Source organism: Paroedura picta, chromosome 1, assembly GCF_049243985.1.
Source record: "Paroedura picta isolate Pp20150507F chromosome 1, Ppicta_v3.0, whole genome shotgun sequence".
NCBI lineage: Eukaryota > Metazoa > Chordata > Lepidosauria > Squamata > Gekkonidae > Paroedura > Paroedura picta.
Genome location: NC_135369.1, coordinates 96,260,852 through 96,279,866, shown reverse-complemented (window position 1 = coordinate 96,279,866; position 19,015 = coordinate 96,260,852). Strand labels below are relative to the sequence as shown.

Genomic DNA, 19,015 nt, shown 5'->3' with positions numbered 1-19,015 from the left:
CTTGAGATTGGGCATGATGAGTACAGGGGATATCAGCCTCCTCCCCGGTTTCTAGGTTAGGTATTAGACTGACCTAGAACCACTATTTGAGCCACCCTTTGTTATTACTATTTCCAATTGCTCCAGCCTATGGGTCAACAGCTTTAGAGGTTGGGGGGCACTAGCTTATAACTAGGGTGGTGTGCGGCGGCATCTGAAGTTGCCGTTCCTGGCTAACACAGTTAGCTCCGCGCTGTGGGGGGGGGAGAGAAGGTGTGGGCGCTGGTGTGCTACCCTGGGGATGCACACAGGTGTGGAGCTCCATGCCTGTGTGCGCGCCGACTAACGCACTGGCACCTGCACCTCTCCCCCCCCCACACACACACTCGGAGTGGCGCTGGCTGGTTTGGCCTGGAACAGCCGCTTTGGATGCCACAGCACACAACCCTACTTATAGCTGCTGCCTTGATGTTGTTATTTGGGGAATTTTAGGATGTGATTATGGTATGATTGTTTTATGCTTGATGTTTTATTTTAATTTATATATATACTAACAAGAAAGCCCATTGCAACCAGGAATGCAATGGGTGCTAGGAACCAGGAAACACCAGGAGGTGCAGATCTTTCTATGTGTGTCTCTCTCTCCCTCTCGCTGTGTGTCTCTCGGTGTGCCTCGCAGCAGAAGGCATAGAAGGTAATTAGGGCTCATTCTTAGGAGGGAAGCAGGGCTGGTGTACAGTTTGGGGCAGCTTTCTGTCTCTGTCTCTCTCTCCCTCCGTCGCAGCAGTAGCAGCTCTCTCTGTGTCTCTCATGGCAGCAGGAGCCATAGCATTTAATGAGGGCTCATTCTTAGGAGGGAAGCAGGAATTTGTCAGCAGCTTGGGGCAGCTGTCTCTGTGTCTCTCTCTGCCTCCCTTGCAGCAGTAGCAATAGGAGGGAATGAGGGCTTGTGTTCGGTCTGGCAGGGCTGTTTCACAAATATATAAAGCAGGGGTCCTCACAGTTTTAAAACAAGGGGCCAGTTCACTGTCCCTCACACTGTTGGAGGGCCGGGCTATAGTTTTTTTTTTTTTTTTTAAACTATGAACAAATTCCAACTCTATGCTCCAGAGGAGCTACGTGTGTACTATCCCGGTGCCACCTCAAGACCTGCTCAACTTGCCCGCTCTGACAAAATGTGAGCTTCTCTACCTCCCAATGCACTGGCTGCTACAGTCAGGCAGTGAGTTAAATCTGGGAGATCTGCTTCCAATGATAAGTTCTGTCATGGACTTGCTGACTGCTCTGAATGCTAAAAGCTGTTGTAGAGGAGTTGGTTCTTATATGCTGCTTTTCTCTACCAGAAGGGGTCTCAAAGCAGCATCCAATTGCCTTCTCTTTCAGCTCCCCACAAGAGGCACCCTGTGAGGTAGGTGAGATTGAGAGAGCCCCGATGATACTGCAGAGGAACAGCTTGCAATGCTATGAAAAGCAAAGGTGACCCAGCTGCCATGTAGCTGTCGGGCCACCTGATAACCCCCACATCCTGGCTCAAGAGAAGGTTTTGGAAAGCATGCCTGCAAGATCTCATGTAGCTGCCCTCCCAAAATGTTTATTCCTGCTCCTCATATTGAATGTCCTGGCTCTTGAGAACCTGGGGGGGGGGGTAGTCCAGCTCCCCTGCATCCAACATTTGCCCAAAAGGATCCAGGAAAAAAAAGGGGGGGTGCCCAGTGGCTGCTGGATCCCGCTCTTAGCAGCTGTGCCAAACTTCCAATCCCCCTCCCCCTGCAGCTACGAAGCAGGGGGGAGGGAAATCCAGCCCACCCGCACAGTCACCTCCATGGAGCAGCCCCTCAATGTCCCCAGAATCCGGGGGGGGGGGGAGATTTCCATGACCCTAATTTTCATGGATCCAAGTCAGCTGCCCTTCCAACTACTGTCCAGGAAAGGCCACCTCCCAACTCACCCTCTCCTGGCTGCCAAGCCTGCCTGTCCTGAGGTGTTCTGGGCTTGAGCCAGCACCCATTGAGCTTGAAAGTCTGTTGTACGAATGGGGGTGGGGCGGCAAAAAACCTGTAAGCTGACTGGTTCAAAGGGCAACGCTCTGCTCTTCCCCTGAGATGACGACCTCAGCCTCGAGTCCCTTCCCCCGGCTCTGCAAAGCTAGAAGAAAACTGGAAGGCTGCAGGCTCGCTTCTGCACTTACCCCTCTATGTCAATTGAGCCTCTCGGGTGGGAGTGCGGGAGAAATTGTGAGTCTCAGCTCTGTGGCTCCAAACCAACCGCTCTCCTGGCGGCTGACCCTGGCTGGGCTGCACCAACACTTGCCTGTTACCTGGTGCGGTGAGCCCACCTCTCCGAAAGAGCTCTGCGGTATGGGCTAGCAACCCCGTTGCACTCGCGTTCCACCAGCACTGACATGGCGAGGCACAATGTGTGGGCACTGCCTGAAAGAGAGAGTAGTAGGGCACAAACCCTTTGAGCCCCACCATCTCCGAGGCCAGCACTCCATTCTGAGGTAGCCTCAGGCTCCAGCCCCCCCCCCATGGGCCATCAATCCCCACCTGCAGCCAGGCCAGGGTGGGGTGGGGTGGGAATGACCTCCAACTTGACCTCTCCACTGTCCATGGTGTCCTGGGCAAGAGGCCCGGGACCCACACATATGGTGCCTTATATAGGCTCGGTGGGTCCTGGATTGCCCTGATGGCATGCATGCTGTGAGACTTGAGAGACAGAGAGAAGGAGGGGAGTCGGAGCACACATTCCACACATACGCTTGGGATGAATCGGCTGCTGAGCAGGACAGACAGTGGCAGCAAAAACACCCAGCGGGCCGGATAAATGTCCCCGGCGGGTCACATGTGGCATGCAGGGTGTAGTTTGAGGACCACTGATATAGAGGAACCATGGATAAGGATATATATACACATATATTAATAGTGAATTGTTTTATTTTATATGTATATTGTGAACCTCTGTGAGCCAGCTTGCCAGGGAGCAGTAGTATACAAATCAAATTATAAATAAAAAATAAAAATAAGATGATTATCCCTATTAATTGCTCAATAGAGTTTGCTCAATTGTGTTTGCTCAATTGAGTTTGCTCAATAAAACATATATATGTTTTATAAATTAGTAAATTGGAAGAAATAAAATATCAAATTAAGACTTTGCCTGATTCATTATACAATTCAAATCAAGGCTAATGCTAAAACTCTATATCTGAAACTCAAATTCTGTAGAAAGTGATGGCAATAGATGATCTTGTCATACCATGTATTATTATTTTGGTGTCCTAAAATTAGTTTAATAGTTTCCATGGCTTGAGGTTAAATAAACATAAATATCATGATTCTCTGTCAGAAGGTTTTCCAGAAATTGTCCAATTTATATTTTCTTGAAAATTCACATTACTGGTACCCACATAGGCCGAGCAGAAGCCTTGTAACTGCTGTCTTTCATATGCATGGTGAAAGACATCTCAATTTATTGATGGCTGGTTGTTATAAAATGATAGTTTAGGTAGTTTCCTGATTGTCTGCTGGAAATGTTTCCTAGAATATTGTGCTAAATACAGATGCGGAGTAATAGCTTTCAGACTAGGGCATAAAAACTAATTTAAGTGTGGCTAGTGTTTTATTATATGAACGGCCCCTATTTTGTGTTTTGTACCTCTTTCATGTCTTGGCGCAGTTTGTGTTACCACCATCAGCAATGGATACTCTGTTTAAAAACATCAAGGATTTTATCTTTATCAATTAGATTGATTAAAAAAACCCTGTTAATTTTACGATCAATTATCTTTGGGAAAATGCTAGAAACCATAAAATCAGAGTAGTTGTGAGTAGTCATTTCACCTGTACAAAAGAAAATTGAAAAAATACCTTACTTCCAAGTGGGAGGGATCCAGAGGAATGGCTGAAATTGGTCCTCCCATCAGCTGTTAATCTTATATGACTAACAACCATTTAAACCCTCCCTTTCACTCCCCCCCTTCCAAATGAAAGGGATCAGAAGGGATCACTGGAAATACCATTATTTTCTGGGTCCAATATACCCAAATCTGGGTCCAATATACCCAAATCCAGAACATACAGTTTTTTTTCACAGATGCCTAGTTTGAAAAGGAAAGGCAGGAGCTCCTTCTTGCCTCTTGTAATGCTTGGAGTCGCATCGACTGACCAAGCATTTTGAAATTAAGTCCATGATAGAAGGAACTCCATCTCTTTCCCTTTCACACAAGCCAATGGAGGCATGTTGTCCAAGTACATACAGTGCTTCTTTGGTTGAGGGGGGATTTAACGTCCATTTTTTCTAAGCTTTATGATTTTTCTGCAAACCTGGAAGGGTCCCCAAGCTTGGAGAAAAATCTTCCTTCTCTGAATGTGGCCTTGATTTACAGATCTAAAGATCTGCAGACCAGACCATATTGACCAGTGGTCCCCAACCCCTGGTCCGGGGACTGGTACTGGTCCGTAGATCAGTCGGTACCAGGCCACGGCTCCTCATCCTCCTCCCCGGCTGCTGCCTCGAGGGTTGCCCTGCCACTCTGCTGCCGGCTCATCATTGGTGCTCTCTGGTGGCCGTTATGGCTGGAGCTCCCCAGCAGCGCCCCCCAGTGGGCGACGGGAAGCCAGGGGCGCTGGTGGGAAATCAAGCGGAGCAGGGGCTCAGGTGGTGGCGATGACATCCCTCAGCAAAAGACTACCCCCCCCCCCAGGCTTCAGTAAAATTGTCAAGCGTTGACTGGTCCCCAGTGATATAAAGGTTGGTTATATCCAAAGGATCCACTTGCTCAACACGATCAAAGCCGATACAGGGATAACCATGAACCAGTTAAAAGAAGCAGTAAGAGACAGGGACGCATGGCAAAGACTTTCCTATAGAATCGCCGAGGGTCGGACATGACTGAATGGATAACATCATCATCATATATTGACTGGTAATGAGGTGAAGATAAGGAAAACTGTAGAAAAATACATAGTGTTTATTAGAACATACAACAAAAAGGAAATATTAGAAAATAGTTTTGGGCAAGAATAAAACAAATATATGAAAGAAAAAATGCAGTGTATGAGAGAAATGAGGTTCATTACTAACTTAAGGAAAGAAATGCGTCTGATATGTTTAATAAGCAATTTTTGATAGAATACAAGAAAATCAGAATATTCATGTATTTTGAAGAGACTGAGCTATACTAACAGTTGTGTAAAGAAACCTTTTCAGAACAGCAAAACTGTTTCACTTGGAATGCCATGTTCTAAACACTAAAGTACATGGGACTGGATCCTATGTATTATAAGTGGTCGAGTTTGCAGATCTTTCTCACATCCTCTTTCTCCAGCAGTGGTTTTAGGCCTGTGATGTATCATGGGAATCTCATGGTCAAACTGTGACAGAGTATAGGGGCTGCTATGGAAGGAAGTACCCAACTTCTGTTTACACTGTTGGGGCCTTTGCTAGGCAAAATCTCCATACCTACCACAGTCTCCTGTGTGCCCACAGCATTTTTTTTTATGGTGTATCCATGAGGACAAGCACATATTTTTCAGAGGTGTCAGACAGCTGTTGGAGGAAGGAGATGGGAACTTTTGCAGTTTGTAGGATCTAGTGTAGGTAAGATCTAGTGCTGGCATGGGCTCTTGAAAATTGTAGTCCATGGGCATCTGGAGAGCCACAGGTTGGCCATCTCTGATCTTGTGCGATTATTAAAACTTCAGATGCCTTAGAAAAGTCCAGTAGAGGAACAGTAAATTTAGAATATTTTTCATAATGTTTCATAATAGTATATGCACCGTCAATTTTTTTTGAGAATTTCACTAATTTTGTAATGTTGCACATCTAAACATGAAATTCTAATTTAAATTTGCTGAGCTGAAAAGATAGTTTTGCTTTTACAAACAGTAGCAATTTAAAGGGAAACAGCCAGTAACACATATTGATATTTTTACATTTTCTTTGAATAGCTGTGATCATAACCTTCTAAAATCAAAGTCCAGTAGCACCTTTAAGACCAACAAAGATTTATTCAAGGTGTGAGCTTTCGAGTGCAAGCACTCTTCCTCAGACTAAGACTTAGAGTGCTTGCCAACATGGCTACTCATTTGAACCCAACCTTCTAGTTCAGGGGTAGTCAAATGCTGGCAGGGGGCTCCTGGGAATTGTAGTCCATGGACATCTGGAGGGCTGCAGTTTGACTACCCCTGTTCTAGTTGTTCAATGAGTTGATATTTCCGGAAAGGATTGCATGCTATAGTCCAGTGCTTGTGAGATGTCTGAATAGTTTATGTTGTTCAGAACCTTAGTAGTTCTGTACAGTCATGTGTGTCTCTTTATCATGGGTAACTTTAGCAGTGAGTTTGAGTCCAGTGGCACCTTTAAGACCAACAGTTTTATTCAAGGTATAAGCTTCCATATGCATGCACCACTTTGTCAGATACCCACCTCAATTTAGTAGTGAGTATAAGGACTCCGGGGAACGGTAGAGGACAGGAAGGCCTGGAGGATCATTGTCCATGGGGTCGCAATGAGTTGGACACAACGTCACAACTAACAACAATAAGGACACTATATAATACATAGCAAGGAAAATGAAATCTTATTTATTATTTTATGAAACTGAGCTACCAAAAAATCAGAAAAGTCATTTGAACTGCAATCATGTCTTATTTTCTTATGGATTTGTAAAGAAAAACTGTAAGAAAGCAGTGTAGTTAGAATATACAGGCATAATCTGTTCGGGAGGAACTAGGCATGCATATGTGTTAATTATATAGGCTGGAAGATTTTGACCATTATAAACACCTCTTCTGGATTGTAGTTTTATAATGATAATATAATATATATAAATCACAAATCATTCTACAGCTTTTTTTTGTGTGTTGAAGTTTTAAAACCTGATTTCAAAGTAGCAGTTTGAAATACATTTAACAATTACAGTTCTTCATGCAGGATATTTAATATGTCTATATGCTTTTTCATTGGTAGGGCAACCCAATGGATCCAATGGTAATGAAAAGGCCTCAGTTGTATGCAGTGGGCAACAACCCTCACACCCAGACACAGCCAAGCAGTCCATATCCAGGGCAGTCATATGGACCTCCAGGATCACAACGGTATCCAATGAGTATGCAGACCCGGACTCCAGGTTCCATGGGAGGATTGCAGTATCCACAGCAACAGGTTAGTGGAGAGATTCCATGCACCATTCCTTTATTGTGTGTCAGAAGAGTGGGGTTAATTTCCTTTAATGATATCCAAGCCACAAAAGAGAAACTGAAGTAAGAACAATATTGACTAGTCTGAGAAGACGTCCTATTTTTTCAAACAAAGCTGTTCTTTTAAACATGCACACATGTGTACAGACACGATGTGTGGGCTGAATGGATCTCTGTTATTCTCGTTTGATTTTTTGTGGCATATCTCAGAGGGTTAATTATTTATATTCTCAGCATACATTAGCAAAGATGTAGTCATTGTTTTTTGAACAGGTATAATAGATGAAAGCTACCCAGAGACTGTGCTTGTAAATCTCTGATCAGGCTTGTTATTAAAGCTTGTGTTCTGTTGCTAACACACGGCTGTATTGATAGTGAAAAGAAAACAGTATTTTCTTTGTACACACTGCTAACTAAAATTAATTTCCCTTTATTATTCGATGTTAAATATGACAAAGATAGAAAATAATGATCTGCCATGCCAGTATATCTGTTACTGTGGTTTAGAATATTCAACAAGTGGCTAATTAGATTGTAACTATACATTCACTGTTTTGCTGAGGTACAGTGTTTCATCTTTTGAAAACATGGACCATACGTGTTGAATAAATATAAGCCTGTATTACTGTACGGAGAATATTTACTGTAGTTGTGGAACAAATTGGACTATTTAGTATGGACTTCATGGTTGCCAGGATTGCATCATGGAGCTTAGTCGCTTGGAGAAGGCCAGCATGGTTGATTTGTGACATGCAACTTATTTAGGCGTACTACAGTGTGGCTAATCCATATAAGTCTTTTAATGGGAGTTTTAATGGGGTTTTAAGACACTGTAATCCGCCACGAGCCATTTGGGAGTGGTGGGAAATAAATGGAAATAATAATAAGAATAATAATAATGATAATAATAACAATAATGTTAAAGTTTTTTTTTTACCCAACAGTTATTTTGAAGCAAAGAGGAATACAGAGAGTCTCTACTTGTTGACTTAAATAGAGCCACTGTAAATTTAACAAAATATGCTCTTTGTTTTTGAAAAGGGATTTTACTGTGTTTTAAGATTAAGATTGCATTTTCAGTTGTGAATTGCACTCTAATTGTAGTGGATTGGGATGGGTAGCTTTTGGGTTGTAAGGTATAGATCAGTAGGCAGTGATCTGGCACAGCGGTTGGCTTCTAGCCCTGTCTGTCCTTCTGCAACATAAATATAATAGGCTGAGAAACAGTATGATTATGACTAGTAGTACTCTTTGGGGAAGTAACAAAACAATAATTACAACAGTGAATTTTTATTTGAATGGATATCATAGACATCAACATCTACAAATGAGTTGGCTTTGGACAAGCTCCAGAAGAGCACGGTCTTACTTTGTGACTCTCTAGTGAACTAAAGCAATTACTTGTGTATTTATCATCTTTTAATAAAGGATTCAGATTTTAGAATATGAGTTTGAAGGTTGTTGCTATTACAGTAATTATAATAATAATTCTTACTATTAACAGTGACTTGTTTATGTTCCAAAAATGTCGTAAAAATGTGTAGATAATTTAATAACTTATAAATAATGTTGGGGGGAAAATTGAGAAAAGTAATTTTCTCAAAGAGATAATGATGATTTCATTCTTGCAAATCAAAAATCTATAATATGATTAAATTTTAAAAGTTGTTGATTTTCCCCATAATTATATACAATTCAGCCAGTTTTTAGTGTGAAAAGTAAGGACACGTACATGTAGGTGTATGTTACTTCTTGTGGAAGATACCAAACAGTTTCAACTATTCTAATCAAGATTTAGTAGACAAAAGAATCTTGAAAGATTTCTCCCTCCACTCTAGTCAGCTTTTCCTGGAATTCATTTATTTTATTTATTTAGGGATAGGGATTTAAATTCCACTCTGTCTTCAGAAATTTGACATAATTCTACTAACTGGCCACTTGAATTACAACAGGCACATCATATGTGCTTGACAGGACCCCTGCATAATATAGACCCCACTGTAAGGCAGAGCATCTACTTGCTAAAGACAGAAGCGTTCTGTTCTGATTTTGAAGTGTTCCACAAAATGACAATATTATGAAGCCGAATGTTTGGGCTTGCTCTTAAAACTTCTGTCCAGAAAACAAATAGATTAAACTGATTCAAATCTGTAAAGGATCTGTGGGACTATCAATAATTAAGCTGAATAGAGCATTTGTTGCTTTTATAGCCTGCCTTTCTCCCATTTTGGAACTCAAGGTGGCAGTCATAGGATTCCCAGAAAAATCACTCATGCACACAGTGCCTAACTCGCAGTATCATGTACCTTCTAACCATGCCCTGGGGCAGATTTTCTCATTTCTGCATGACAGGTTGCTCCTGCCAACATTCTATCACTTGGACCCTAACTAGAAGTGAATGTAGCTGACCTGTGTGTTAGAACACTAGTCTGCTCCAGAGCTATAAAGTTTGATTGGAAGTGGTTTGAAGTTGATGAATGACAGACAGAGAGAGATTCAGAACTTACTATCATATTTGTCTCACTGCACACCATTTCTCATTGTAAATAAAAGTAAGCCCAGTCAGGAAAAATGTCACTGGGGGGGGGGGGTGGTAGTGGTGGTAAAGTAGTTATTAAAGTTACAGTCATCCTATCCATGTTTGGAAAGCCAGATCTATTTGATTTATTTTATTTGCGTGCATATTGACACTGGAGTAATGTGTATTCAATAGTTTTGAAAACCAGGCCAAATATATTAAGCTTCTTCAGTTCCCTGCACCATTATGTTGCACATTCACAAGCTAATGGGATTAATGTGTGCAAATTTACAACCATAGAAGCAAAAAGAAATAGATAAAAGATTTTTAAAGTCAACTAATTTCATATTATTTAAAACTTTTGTGCTCTCACTCATTAAGATTCAGTGTTGCACACATGCTGATATTGTGTGGCCAGTGAATCTTGACTGAAGTCTCACAGTTCCTTCCTTCTTTGGAAGGAAGAAGAACCTTTCATGGCCTTTTCATGGCCCTGGGTAAAGTTCTGCTGTCAGCAAATCAGGGTGGCCAGTTTTCTGAAAGCTGGGGACAGCCTGCATCCTTACTTGAAAGGCCAGCACACCACTTTGTCACATTTATGACAATAAATGCAATATTTTATTAGTTTTATCATCCGAAATTGTTGCTTAGCATTCTCTGTATATCCTTATGTATTTAATATACTAGAACTACATTTTGTTGTGTAAATGTATTGGGACATACAGTAAAACCAATATTTAAGAACAACTGAATAGATACTTAAAACTTGCGTATGCTGCCTTTCTACCCAGATAGGGTCCCCAAAGCAGTGAACATAAAAACATTAAAATATTTTAATAGTACAACTTCAAGATGTTAAAACAGTATTTAAAATGTAAGTGTATATTGAATATTTAAATAATTCAGTAGAACATAGAAACACACCAAACAGCAACAGAGTGGGAGGGCCAATGACAGTGGGGAAATGTCAAACAAAACAACACCTCACCTACTGTAAAATCAGAGTCCAGTGGCACCTTTAAGACTAACAAAGGTTTATTTAGGGTGTGAGCTTTCGAGGGCAAGCACTCTTCCTCAGACTATAAACTTCCATCGTGACAGTAGCAATATAAAGCAAAAATTAATTCTGTTGAATTAGTAAACTGTGTCACACATCCAAATATACACATAGGATAATTCTTTCTCAAAGCAGCCCATTAATCCCCTCGAATTCAGTTGTAGTTAACAAAAACATAGGAGAAATAAAACAGTCAGTGATCAGTGGCTCCCATCACACCATTTGCTGCTGGCCCAAACTGTCTCCATACAAATGTGAAACATACCTCACCTACTGGAATATGATAGAGAGATAGTCAGATCCTCTTAAGGAAGGAGTTCCAAAGTTTCAGTGCCATGACCAAGAAAGCTTTTTCTCAGGTCGCCACTTGATTTTAGTCTCAGCTGGCAAGCGTACTTGAAGCAGGGCCTCTGCAGAAGACCAGAGTAGATGGACAGGTTCATATAGGAGCAGGCAGTTTTTAAGGTATGCTGGTCCCATGCTTTATGGCTTTAAAATTTCAATAACAGCACCTGGAATACTACATTATGAATGTCTTCCTTTTGCTTCCTGTGCTCAGACTCAGTACACACAAGGAGGGACTTAAAATAGCTGGGCTTCTACTTACATGATTAGTCTCATAATAGAGCAGTAGTAGGAACAAAATGGTAGGGACCTCACAGAAGCAGAAGGGATTTAAAAAGGTGGAAAAAATTATACAGAGGAACTATACAAGAGCGAGCTTAACATCCCTGATAACCATGGTTGGGTAGTTACTGACCTGGAGCCAGACATTCTGGAATGTGAAGTCAAGTGGGCCTTAGGAAGTCTGAGCAACAATAAAGCTAGTGATGGTGACAGAATTCCAGTAGAACTATTCAAATCTTAAAAGATGATGGAGTAAAAGTGCTATACTCAATATGCCAGCAAATTTGGAAAACTCAACAATGGCCACAGGATTGGAAAAGGTCAGTTTACATTCCAATCCCAAAGAAGGGCAATGCGAAAGAATGTTTAACCTACCGCACTATTGCACTCATTTCTCATGCTAGCAAAGTTATGCTCAAAATCCTACAAGCTAGGCTCCAGCAATATGTGGACTGAGAACTTCCAGAAGTACAGGCAGGATTTCGAAGAGGCAGAGGAACTAGAGATCAAATTGCCAACATATGCTGGATCATGGAGAAAGCTAGGGAGTTCCAGAAAAACATCTACTTCTGCTTCACTGACTATGCTAAGGCCTTTGATTGTGTAGAGCACAACAAATTGTGGCAAGTTCTTAAAGAGATGGGAATACCAGAGCATCTTATTTGTCTCTTGAGAAACTCTCTGGACAAGAGCCTAATGCTGGGAGTGATTGAGGGCAAAAGAAGAAGAGACGACAGAGAATGAGGTGGCTGGATGGAGTCACTGAAGCAGTCAGTGCAAACTTAAATGGACTCCGGGGAATGGTAGAGGACAGGAAGGCTTGGAGGATCATTGTCCATGGGGTCGCGATGGGTCGGACACGACTTCGCACCTAACAACAACAGCAACAAGAGCAGTAGTCTTCAATATTTACACACTCTTGATCCAAATGTATTACCCGGTGATAGCATAGAGCCCACTGATGTGCAGGAATGTGACAGGAAGTCCTGTGACATCAGAGTCATGTGATAGGAAGAGGAAGCTATAACTATTGGTGAGAAGACAGGCTGTGCCCTACAAATGTTCATGGAACATTGAAGAGCTTCTGTGTGGTGGACAAATGAGGTCAAACCAGGCCAAAGAAAGAGCAAAAATTATTTTGAATTTGCTTTTGGTCAGAAGAATATTCTCTACCACTTAGTGACCTCGCCTCACTGTCATGCTATTCTTAAGTATGTGTGCTTGGTGAAGTAGGGGGTATAGTGCTCGATGTCTATTCAAGCAAACCAGCAGCATGTCTTTCCAAAAAGCAGCAACAAATTGGCATCTCTGTAAGAGCTTATGACTAAGCAGGTGGGACTTCTTACCCCACTTGAAGGATGCAGACCAGTGCAGTATAGATAAAATTCTCTGGCTTTGGAGTATTTTCTCTAAAGAATTAAAATAAATTTTTGGCTAATTGTGTCTTTGCAAGTGGTTTGGGGGCAGTGCTGTACTGCAGTGATGCATGGAGAGAAAACTAGGAAACATTGCACTTCTCCAGGAAACAGATCTTACTCTCAATATCCTGCTTTTAGATTATTTTACCATTTCTGTTTCTTGTACCCAGCTTTTGCCTGTCACCTTTACATTTCATAAAACCCTTTTGATCTCTTGTTATTCAAGGTCATAGTAGCTAGTTTAGTACCTCTGGAATTCCAGCCCTTGGGTCGTTTGATATTGTGAAAATTGTAAGGATGCACTATCTCTGCTTCTAACCTTGAGCAGCATAGGTACCAGCTGAGATCAGTTTTCACTTTTGACTCACCAAGAGGCATCTGGACAGTTTTGTGCCCAAACGGGTGATCAGGGGAAGTGATGGGGACTGAGGTTGATAACAATTAATGGTTCCCAGAGAGGTCAGTTTTAGAAAGAACCTAGAGATGCTTACATCATTGTTTCTTCAATGAAGAACTTTTCTTCAACAAAGTCTGCTTATTGAAAGCAATTGGGTGAAACCTCACACTTACTACAACTATCTATCCAATTACAAGACTGGGACCAAGTCACATTAGTGTCACAAGTTGTGATCTTGTGCCAATGAAGACCCTGGACGTTGCAGACATTACGTTAATCTTTAAGAACTGCTAAGCAACACACATGAAGCTGCCTCATACTGAATCAGATCACTTGGTCCATCCAGGCTACTTAGTCTTGGGTAGAAGGATCTTTCATATCACTTATAAAGGTAAAGGTAAAGGTATCCCCTGTGCAAGCACCGAGTCATGTCTGACCCTTGGGGTGACGCCCTCCAGCGTTTTCATGGCAGACTCAATACGGGGTGGTTTGCCAGTGCCTTCCCCAGTCATTACCGTTTACCCCCCAGCAAGCAAGCTGGGTACTCATTTTACCAACCTCGGAAGGATGGAAGGCTGAGTCAACCTTGAGCCGGCTGCTGGGATTGAACTCCCAGCCTCATGGGCAAAGCTTTCAGACGGCTGCCTTACCACTCTGCGCCACAAGAGGCTCGATATCACTTATAGCCTGGGGCTTTTAATTGGAGATGCTGGGGGTAATGAGTCAGAGTTTACATTCACATAAGTTGGGATAATATTTGTTGGTCTTTAACATGTAAACGGATTTCTGTTTAATTTTGTTGTGCAGTACAAGGGTTTTTATAAATAAGACTAGTAATTAAGCCCGCTGTAAAAGAAATACAGTGGGTGCTAGTCATTCCCAACTACCCTGGCAGTGCTGGCCGGGTGGCTGGGAAGGGCTGCCCCCCCCCCCGAACTCCTCCCCAGGCTGAAGCCATTCCTCTCCGAGGCCGTGATCGGGCTCCTGGGCTCCTGGGAAGGGCTGTCTCCCAACCTCCCCAGGCTAAAGCCTTCCCAGGCACCGGGAGCGGGGTCGGCGGCTCAGAGAGCCAGCGATCGCGCTCCCCCGCGCCTGGGAAAGCTTTTTCCTGCCCCCCCAGGCAAAAGGCCTTTCCAGGCGCCAGGGAGCGCGATCGGCGGCTCGGAGAGCCGGCGATGGCACTCCGCGACAGCTGGGAAGGTTTCCCCCCCCCCGAGCCAGGCTATGGGGGGCTGCGGGCCTACCTGCCCTCTCGGCGGCCAACAGAGGATTGGCTGCATTGGAGCAAAGGTTTGACCTCGTGGGGGGTTGCCTCCCAACTTGTCCGTGCTGGTGATTAGCGCTTAGGGGCTAGACTGACAAGCAGAGGGCCCAGTTGGGAGGCGCTGATCGGGCCCTCCACTTGTCAGTCCAGGGGAAGGGGCCAATCGGCACCCTTCCTCATCCCGAACAGAGCCCGCCCTCACTGCTTTATTTTATCCGCTCCTTAGGAGCGGTTAAAGATGTGTGACTGGGGGAGCAGCATGTTGAAGTAGCAGCACTATCAATACCAACAGGACCAGCCATTCACTCACCCCTTCCCTGTGCAGCCCAACCATACAAACCTGAGTGCTAATTCAAAAAATGTAAAGTGCCCAAACCCATATGCCAACCAGACATCGAGACACTGACTAGAAACAAGTCGTTTATCAGCCTGAGGTGTTGCAAGCATTGGTGCAACAGTAAGTCATTATCAAACATTCTTTTGTACCGGGTTTTAGGCTGGCTGGAATAGCTATCAAAGGTTCAGTAAATTAATGTACGTTGTCATGTCTAGTGAATGTTCAGGAGAGTGGAAGAGCCCCTTTACCGACAGTGATGTGATTATCACACAAGATTATTTCCGAAGACCATAACTGGAATGGGAAAGAGTGGGATATTCTTACATTTAGTGATTATCCATAACAGTATCAAGTTGTATTGTAGTTTATATAAAGCCCGAATTCACAAGGTCCTGCAAAGTTTTATAAAGAAATAAGGTTTTCTAATTATGGGTATGTTTATATGCTGTTGGGAAATGTTTAGTGTTTTCCTCTCTCTGTCTGATGCTAAGCCTCATTGACTAAATTGAAAAAGGTGGTTCATGGCAGAGTAAGGCTTTATGTTGTATTGTCTCCTTTAGAATTATCTTTTCCATTAAGTGTAATTTGCTCTGTAGAGGGAGGTGAGCATAGATTACGGATAATGACAGAATCAAATTTGACACAAAAAAGAAACTTTATGGTAGCTTAGCTCTACATCTTAACAACGGTCATCTGACATTGTTTACTGAAGAAAATCTCTCAAGTAGTACAATTGCATTATTATGGAAAATGGAAACATTACAATGATTTCGATCTCTTCTTTAAAATGATTTAGGGAATTGTAGGTTAAAGGGAAAATGCTTGCTGTCTTTGGAGAACAATGCTTTTTCAGTTGGATGGCATAGTACCTTCGGAAAAGGCACTGAGACCAAGTTATTCCATCATCTTTTTGTACTTATGTTAAATGATAGGCTGCTTATTGAGGTATTTTGTTAACTGTCTTTGTGTCAAACAGCCCACCTTGCCTCAGATGAGGAGCTGTTCAGAATGAAGGGTGTATGTGTTGCTGTGCCACATACAGAGACATAATGTATTCCATCAGAATATAAATGTTCTAAACTTGTCAGAAAAGAGGGTTAGCTAGGTTTATTGGGGGAAAGGCAAAGGCAGGAGGTTGTGGGAGATAACCTGCTACTCCTCCCCTGTTATAGATCAAGGCCAAGTAATCAATTGAAGAACTTCAAGTAGCAATAAGCCATGTCGTAGACGCTAGCCTTCAAGGTTCTTGAACTGGCAGAGGCATTTTTTTCTCTTCAGTGTGCTGTCATTTAAAACTATCTGATTTTCCTGTTCTGAATGTACTTTCTCTGTGCTTTCAATGTAGAAAAGCAGTCCAGGAGCAGTCACATGAGGAACATGTAGTGCCATATTATTATTAATTAATTTACATCCCTTTCTCAAAGATGAATTATATTGCTCTACGCTATATGACATATGTATGTTTTAAATTAGGGAATAGTGAAGGAAGTACACTTTCTCTTATCTTGAGCAGTGCCTCTTGAAACATGAGGAACTGAAATTGCTTGGGATCTGTCTGGACATAAAGTCCTCGGGATCTTCCAGCTGTTTCTAAATTTGCCAGTCATTTGGGCAGTGTTAACCTTTGTTAGTGGTAAAGGTAAAGGTAAAGGTATCCCCTGTGCAAGCACCGAGTCATGTCTGACCCTTGGGGTGACGCCCTCTAGCGTTTTCATGGCAGACTCAATACGGGGTGGTTTGCCAGTGCCTTCCCCAGTCATGACCGTTTACCCCCCAGCAAGCTGGGTACTCATTTTACCGACCTCGGAAGGATGGAAGGCTGAGTCAGCCTGCCCCCGCCGAAAGAAGCTCGCCGACCACCACGAAGGAGCCGCAGACCAGCCCGCCAGAAGCTCGCCGACGACGACGAAGGAGCCGCAGACCAGCCCGCCGACGACTAGTGTAAGGACCTAGCGTCCGCTGCATTCCCCTGCAGCAGGCTTGATTACTAGTCACTGATAAATGGCACTACCTGGAGTGAAATGGACAGAGAGGCTTTAGTAAACCTGGCATTAAGATTTGAGAAGTATGCCAAACATTGTGATGTAATGCATAAAACCAGAGAGCTGGTGTGAGCCAAGTAGTTTTAGGCATTAAAGCCCTCTGAGCCTTGAAACACGTTTAGTTGATGTGTCCTAAACAGTGTCCATTCATGTTTAGTAGGGTATAACTCTGCTTAGGATGGCATTGCTGGACAGGGCATTCCCCCCCCCCCCCATCTTCAAAGGGTGTTGGGAAGATATAATTGGATTGTTTGCCACTGTTTCCTCCCCTGGTTCCTTACATTTGAACTCTGATTTCTGGTAATTTTAAAGCTGATAGAGAATTAACCCTATGTGTTTCAATTAGTTTGCAGTGGACACACAAATAACAGGGAAAGATAGTATATTCTTCATCTATCTAAAGGGTTAAGACTAATTTGGTAGTAGCATCAGTGTCAGTAATAAAATATTTAACAAAAATTTAATTTTGAATTCATGTTATAGCATCTTACTGTTTTCATTCTATATACAGTTCTTGCTTAAACCTTTAAAAAAATATTTTCTTTTGCAGACCTTAATTTTCTTAGTTTAATTTTGGAGAGTAACTGCTGATGGAATAAAGAAAAGTATGTAATATTTGTAACCTCCTGAAGTTACATTGTATGTCTTTTGTTGTGTTATAGTTTTTTTATTTCCATGGATGTGTTCTTGTTCTCTCACGGTTTGGTCAGAACCAAATAATCATGGCAGCAGTATTGACAAATATTCAGTAGTCCCAGGAAGATGAGAGAAACTCCAGTTCCCCCGCACAATATATTTTGATGTTGTCTTTGTATTCCACTTTGCTCTTGCAAGATTACCTTATTTATTGATTTAAGCAGGTTTGCATCTTAAATAGGTGTCAGACTTCCTATTAACTGTTTTGCAGGCTCAAACATATCATAATGCATATTAGAAAACCAATTTCAGTTTGAAGCATTCCTCTCTGGGGAAAAATAAGTGAGATCTGTTTGTGATACTTACATGAAGGGAGCAAATTGTATCTCTTTTCACTTTATTTCCCAGATCAGGCTTCTTGACACCCACATAAAAATAGAACAAGGGGAAAATATCCAACATATCATATCCTGGTCTTCCCTGGATGGTTGTTTGCAGCAGTTTGACAAGTTGCTGTATTTGAATCCATAAAATCCAATATTACATCTGAAGTTAACTGTATGTTGCCTCAGCACATGTAAGTTTGGTTATACACTTCTATGTAAAATTCTGTTCACATAGAAGAAAAAGATTCCTCTGGAATGTATAGCATTAAATTGCCTGATTTCTAAATTTCCCATATTTTGTTATAACTTTTGGACACACACTCTCCCCCTTCCACCCCTCTCTCTTTCACATACACAGAGCAAAGTTTGGGATTTTTCATCCCAGATAATAGGTCATCCAGCTTGCTGTAGGTACTCTATTTTATTTTTTATCTATATATTTCAGTAAATATGTATTTCAGTCCCAAAGAAGTTCAGATTTTGTAAACAAAATCATTTCAGTGAAAAATGTTTAAAAGGAAATTTGTAACTGCCAATGTTGTAGAAGTCTATTTAGCTTTACAGTATTTTTTTTCATTAATGGAAGATGAGATTTTCTTTTCTTTTTCTTTTTTTATTATTAAATTTATACCCAACCTCTCCCAACAAGTCAGTTTGGGGCCGGCTCCCCAACCCTTTTATCTGCGCCTTAGGTTAGTATTTGAAACAGAACCTTGGATCACCTCTGGGAAATATACCTGAAATAAATTAGAAAAACAGTTGTGTATAATTTGAAGTATTACAAACTTAGACCACCCTTATTAGCTACAAGGTTCTTAATGATTCCTTCGTTATGTTCAGTTTTCTTCAACAAAATATTAAAAATTTTAAAATAAAATAAAAAATTATTCATTGACTGTGTGTGTTTAAGGCTCTTGCTAGCATTGGAAACGGGGGGGGGGGGTGATTCCGCCCTATGGCACCATTCTGGGCTGCCACTGATGCATTGTGGTAGAACTGCATGCTCGGGTGCTTTCTGTGTTCCCAGTCCACCCTAGATTTTTGTGTCTTGATGGACTTGGCCAGGGTAGAACAGTTCCTCTGTGTGTGGTGGTGGTAGATTTGCAGGAATCTGGGATTGCGTGAGAACGCAATTCCATCTACCTGCAAAAAAGA

At 42.1% G+C, this 19,015-nt stretch overlaps 1 protein-coding gene across 7 annotated transcripts in view; it reads left to right on the top strand.

Annotated features, from left to right (window-relative positions):
• The window catches only part of ARID1B (AT-rich interaction domain 1B), a 488,774-nt gene that overhangs the window by 42,506 nt on the left and 427,253 nt on the right, over positions 1-19,015 (top strand). For all 7 annotated transcript variants that reach the window (XR_013233491.1, XM_077348882.1, XM_077348907.1 and 4 more), the window contains exon 2: positions 6,949-7,143. Coding sequence is in view for 6 of the 7 variants with exons in the window: in XM_077348882.1 (XP_077204997.1) it covers positions 6,949-7,143 (195 nt within the window). In the remaining variant the exon portion in view is untranslated. The remainder of the gene's footprint in view (positions 1-6,948; positions 7,144-19,015) is intronic.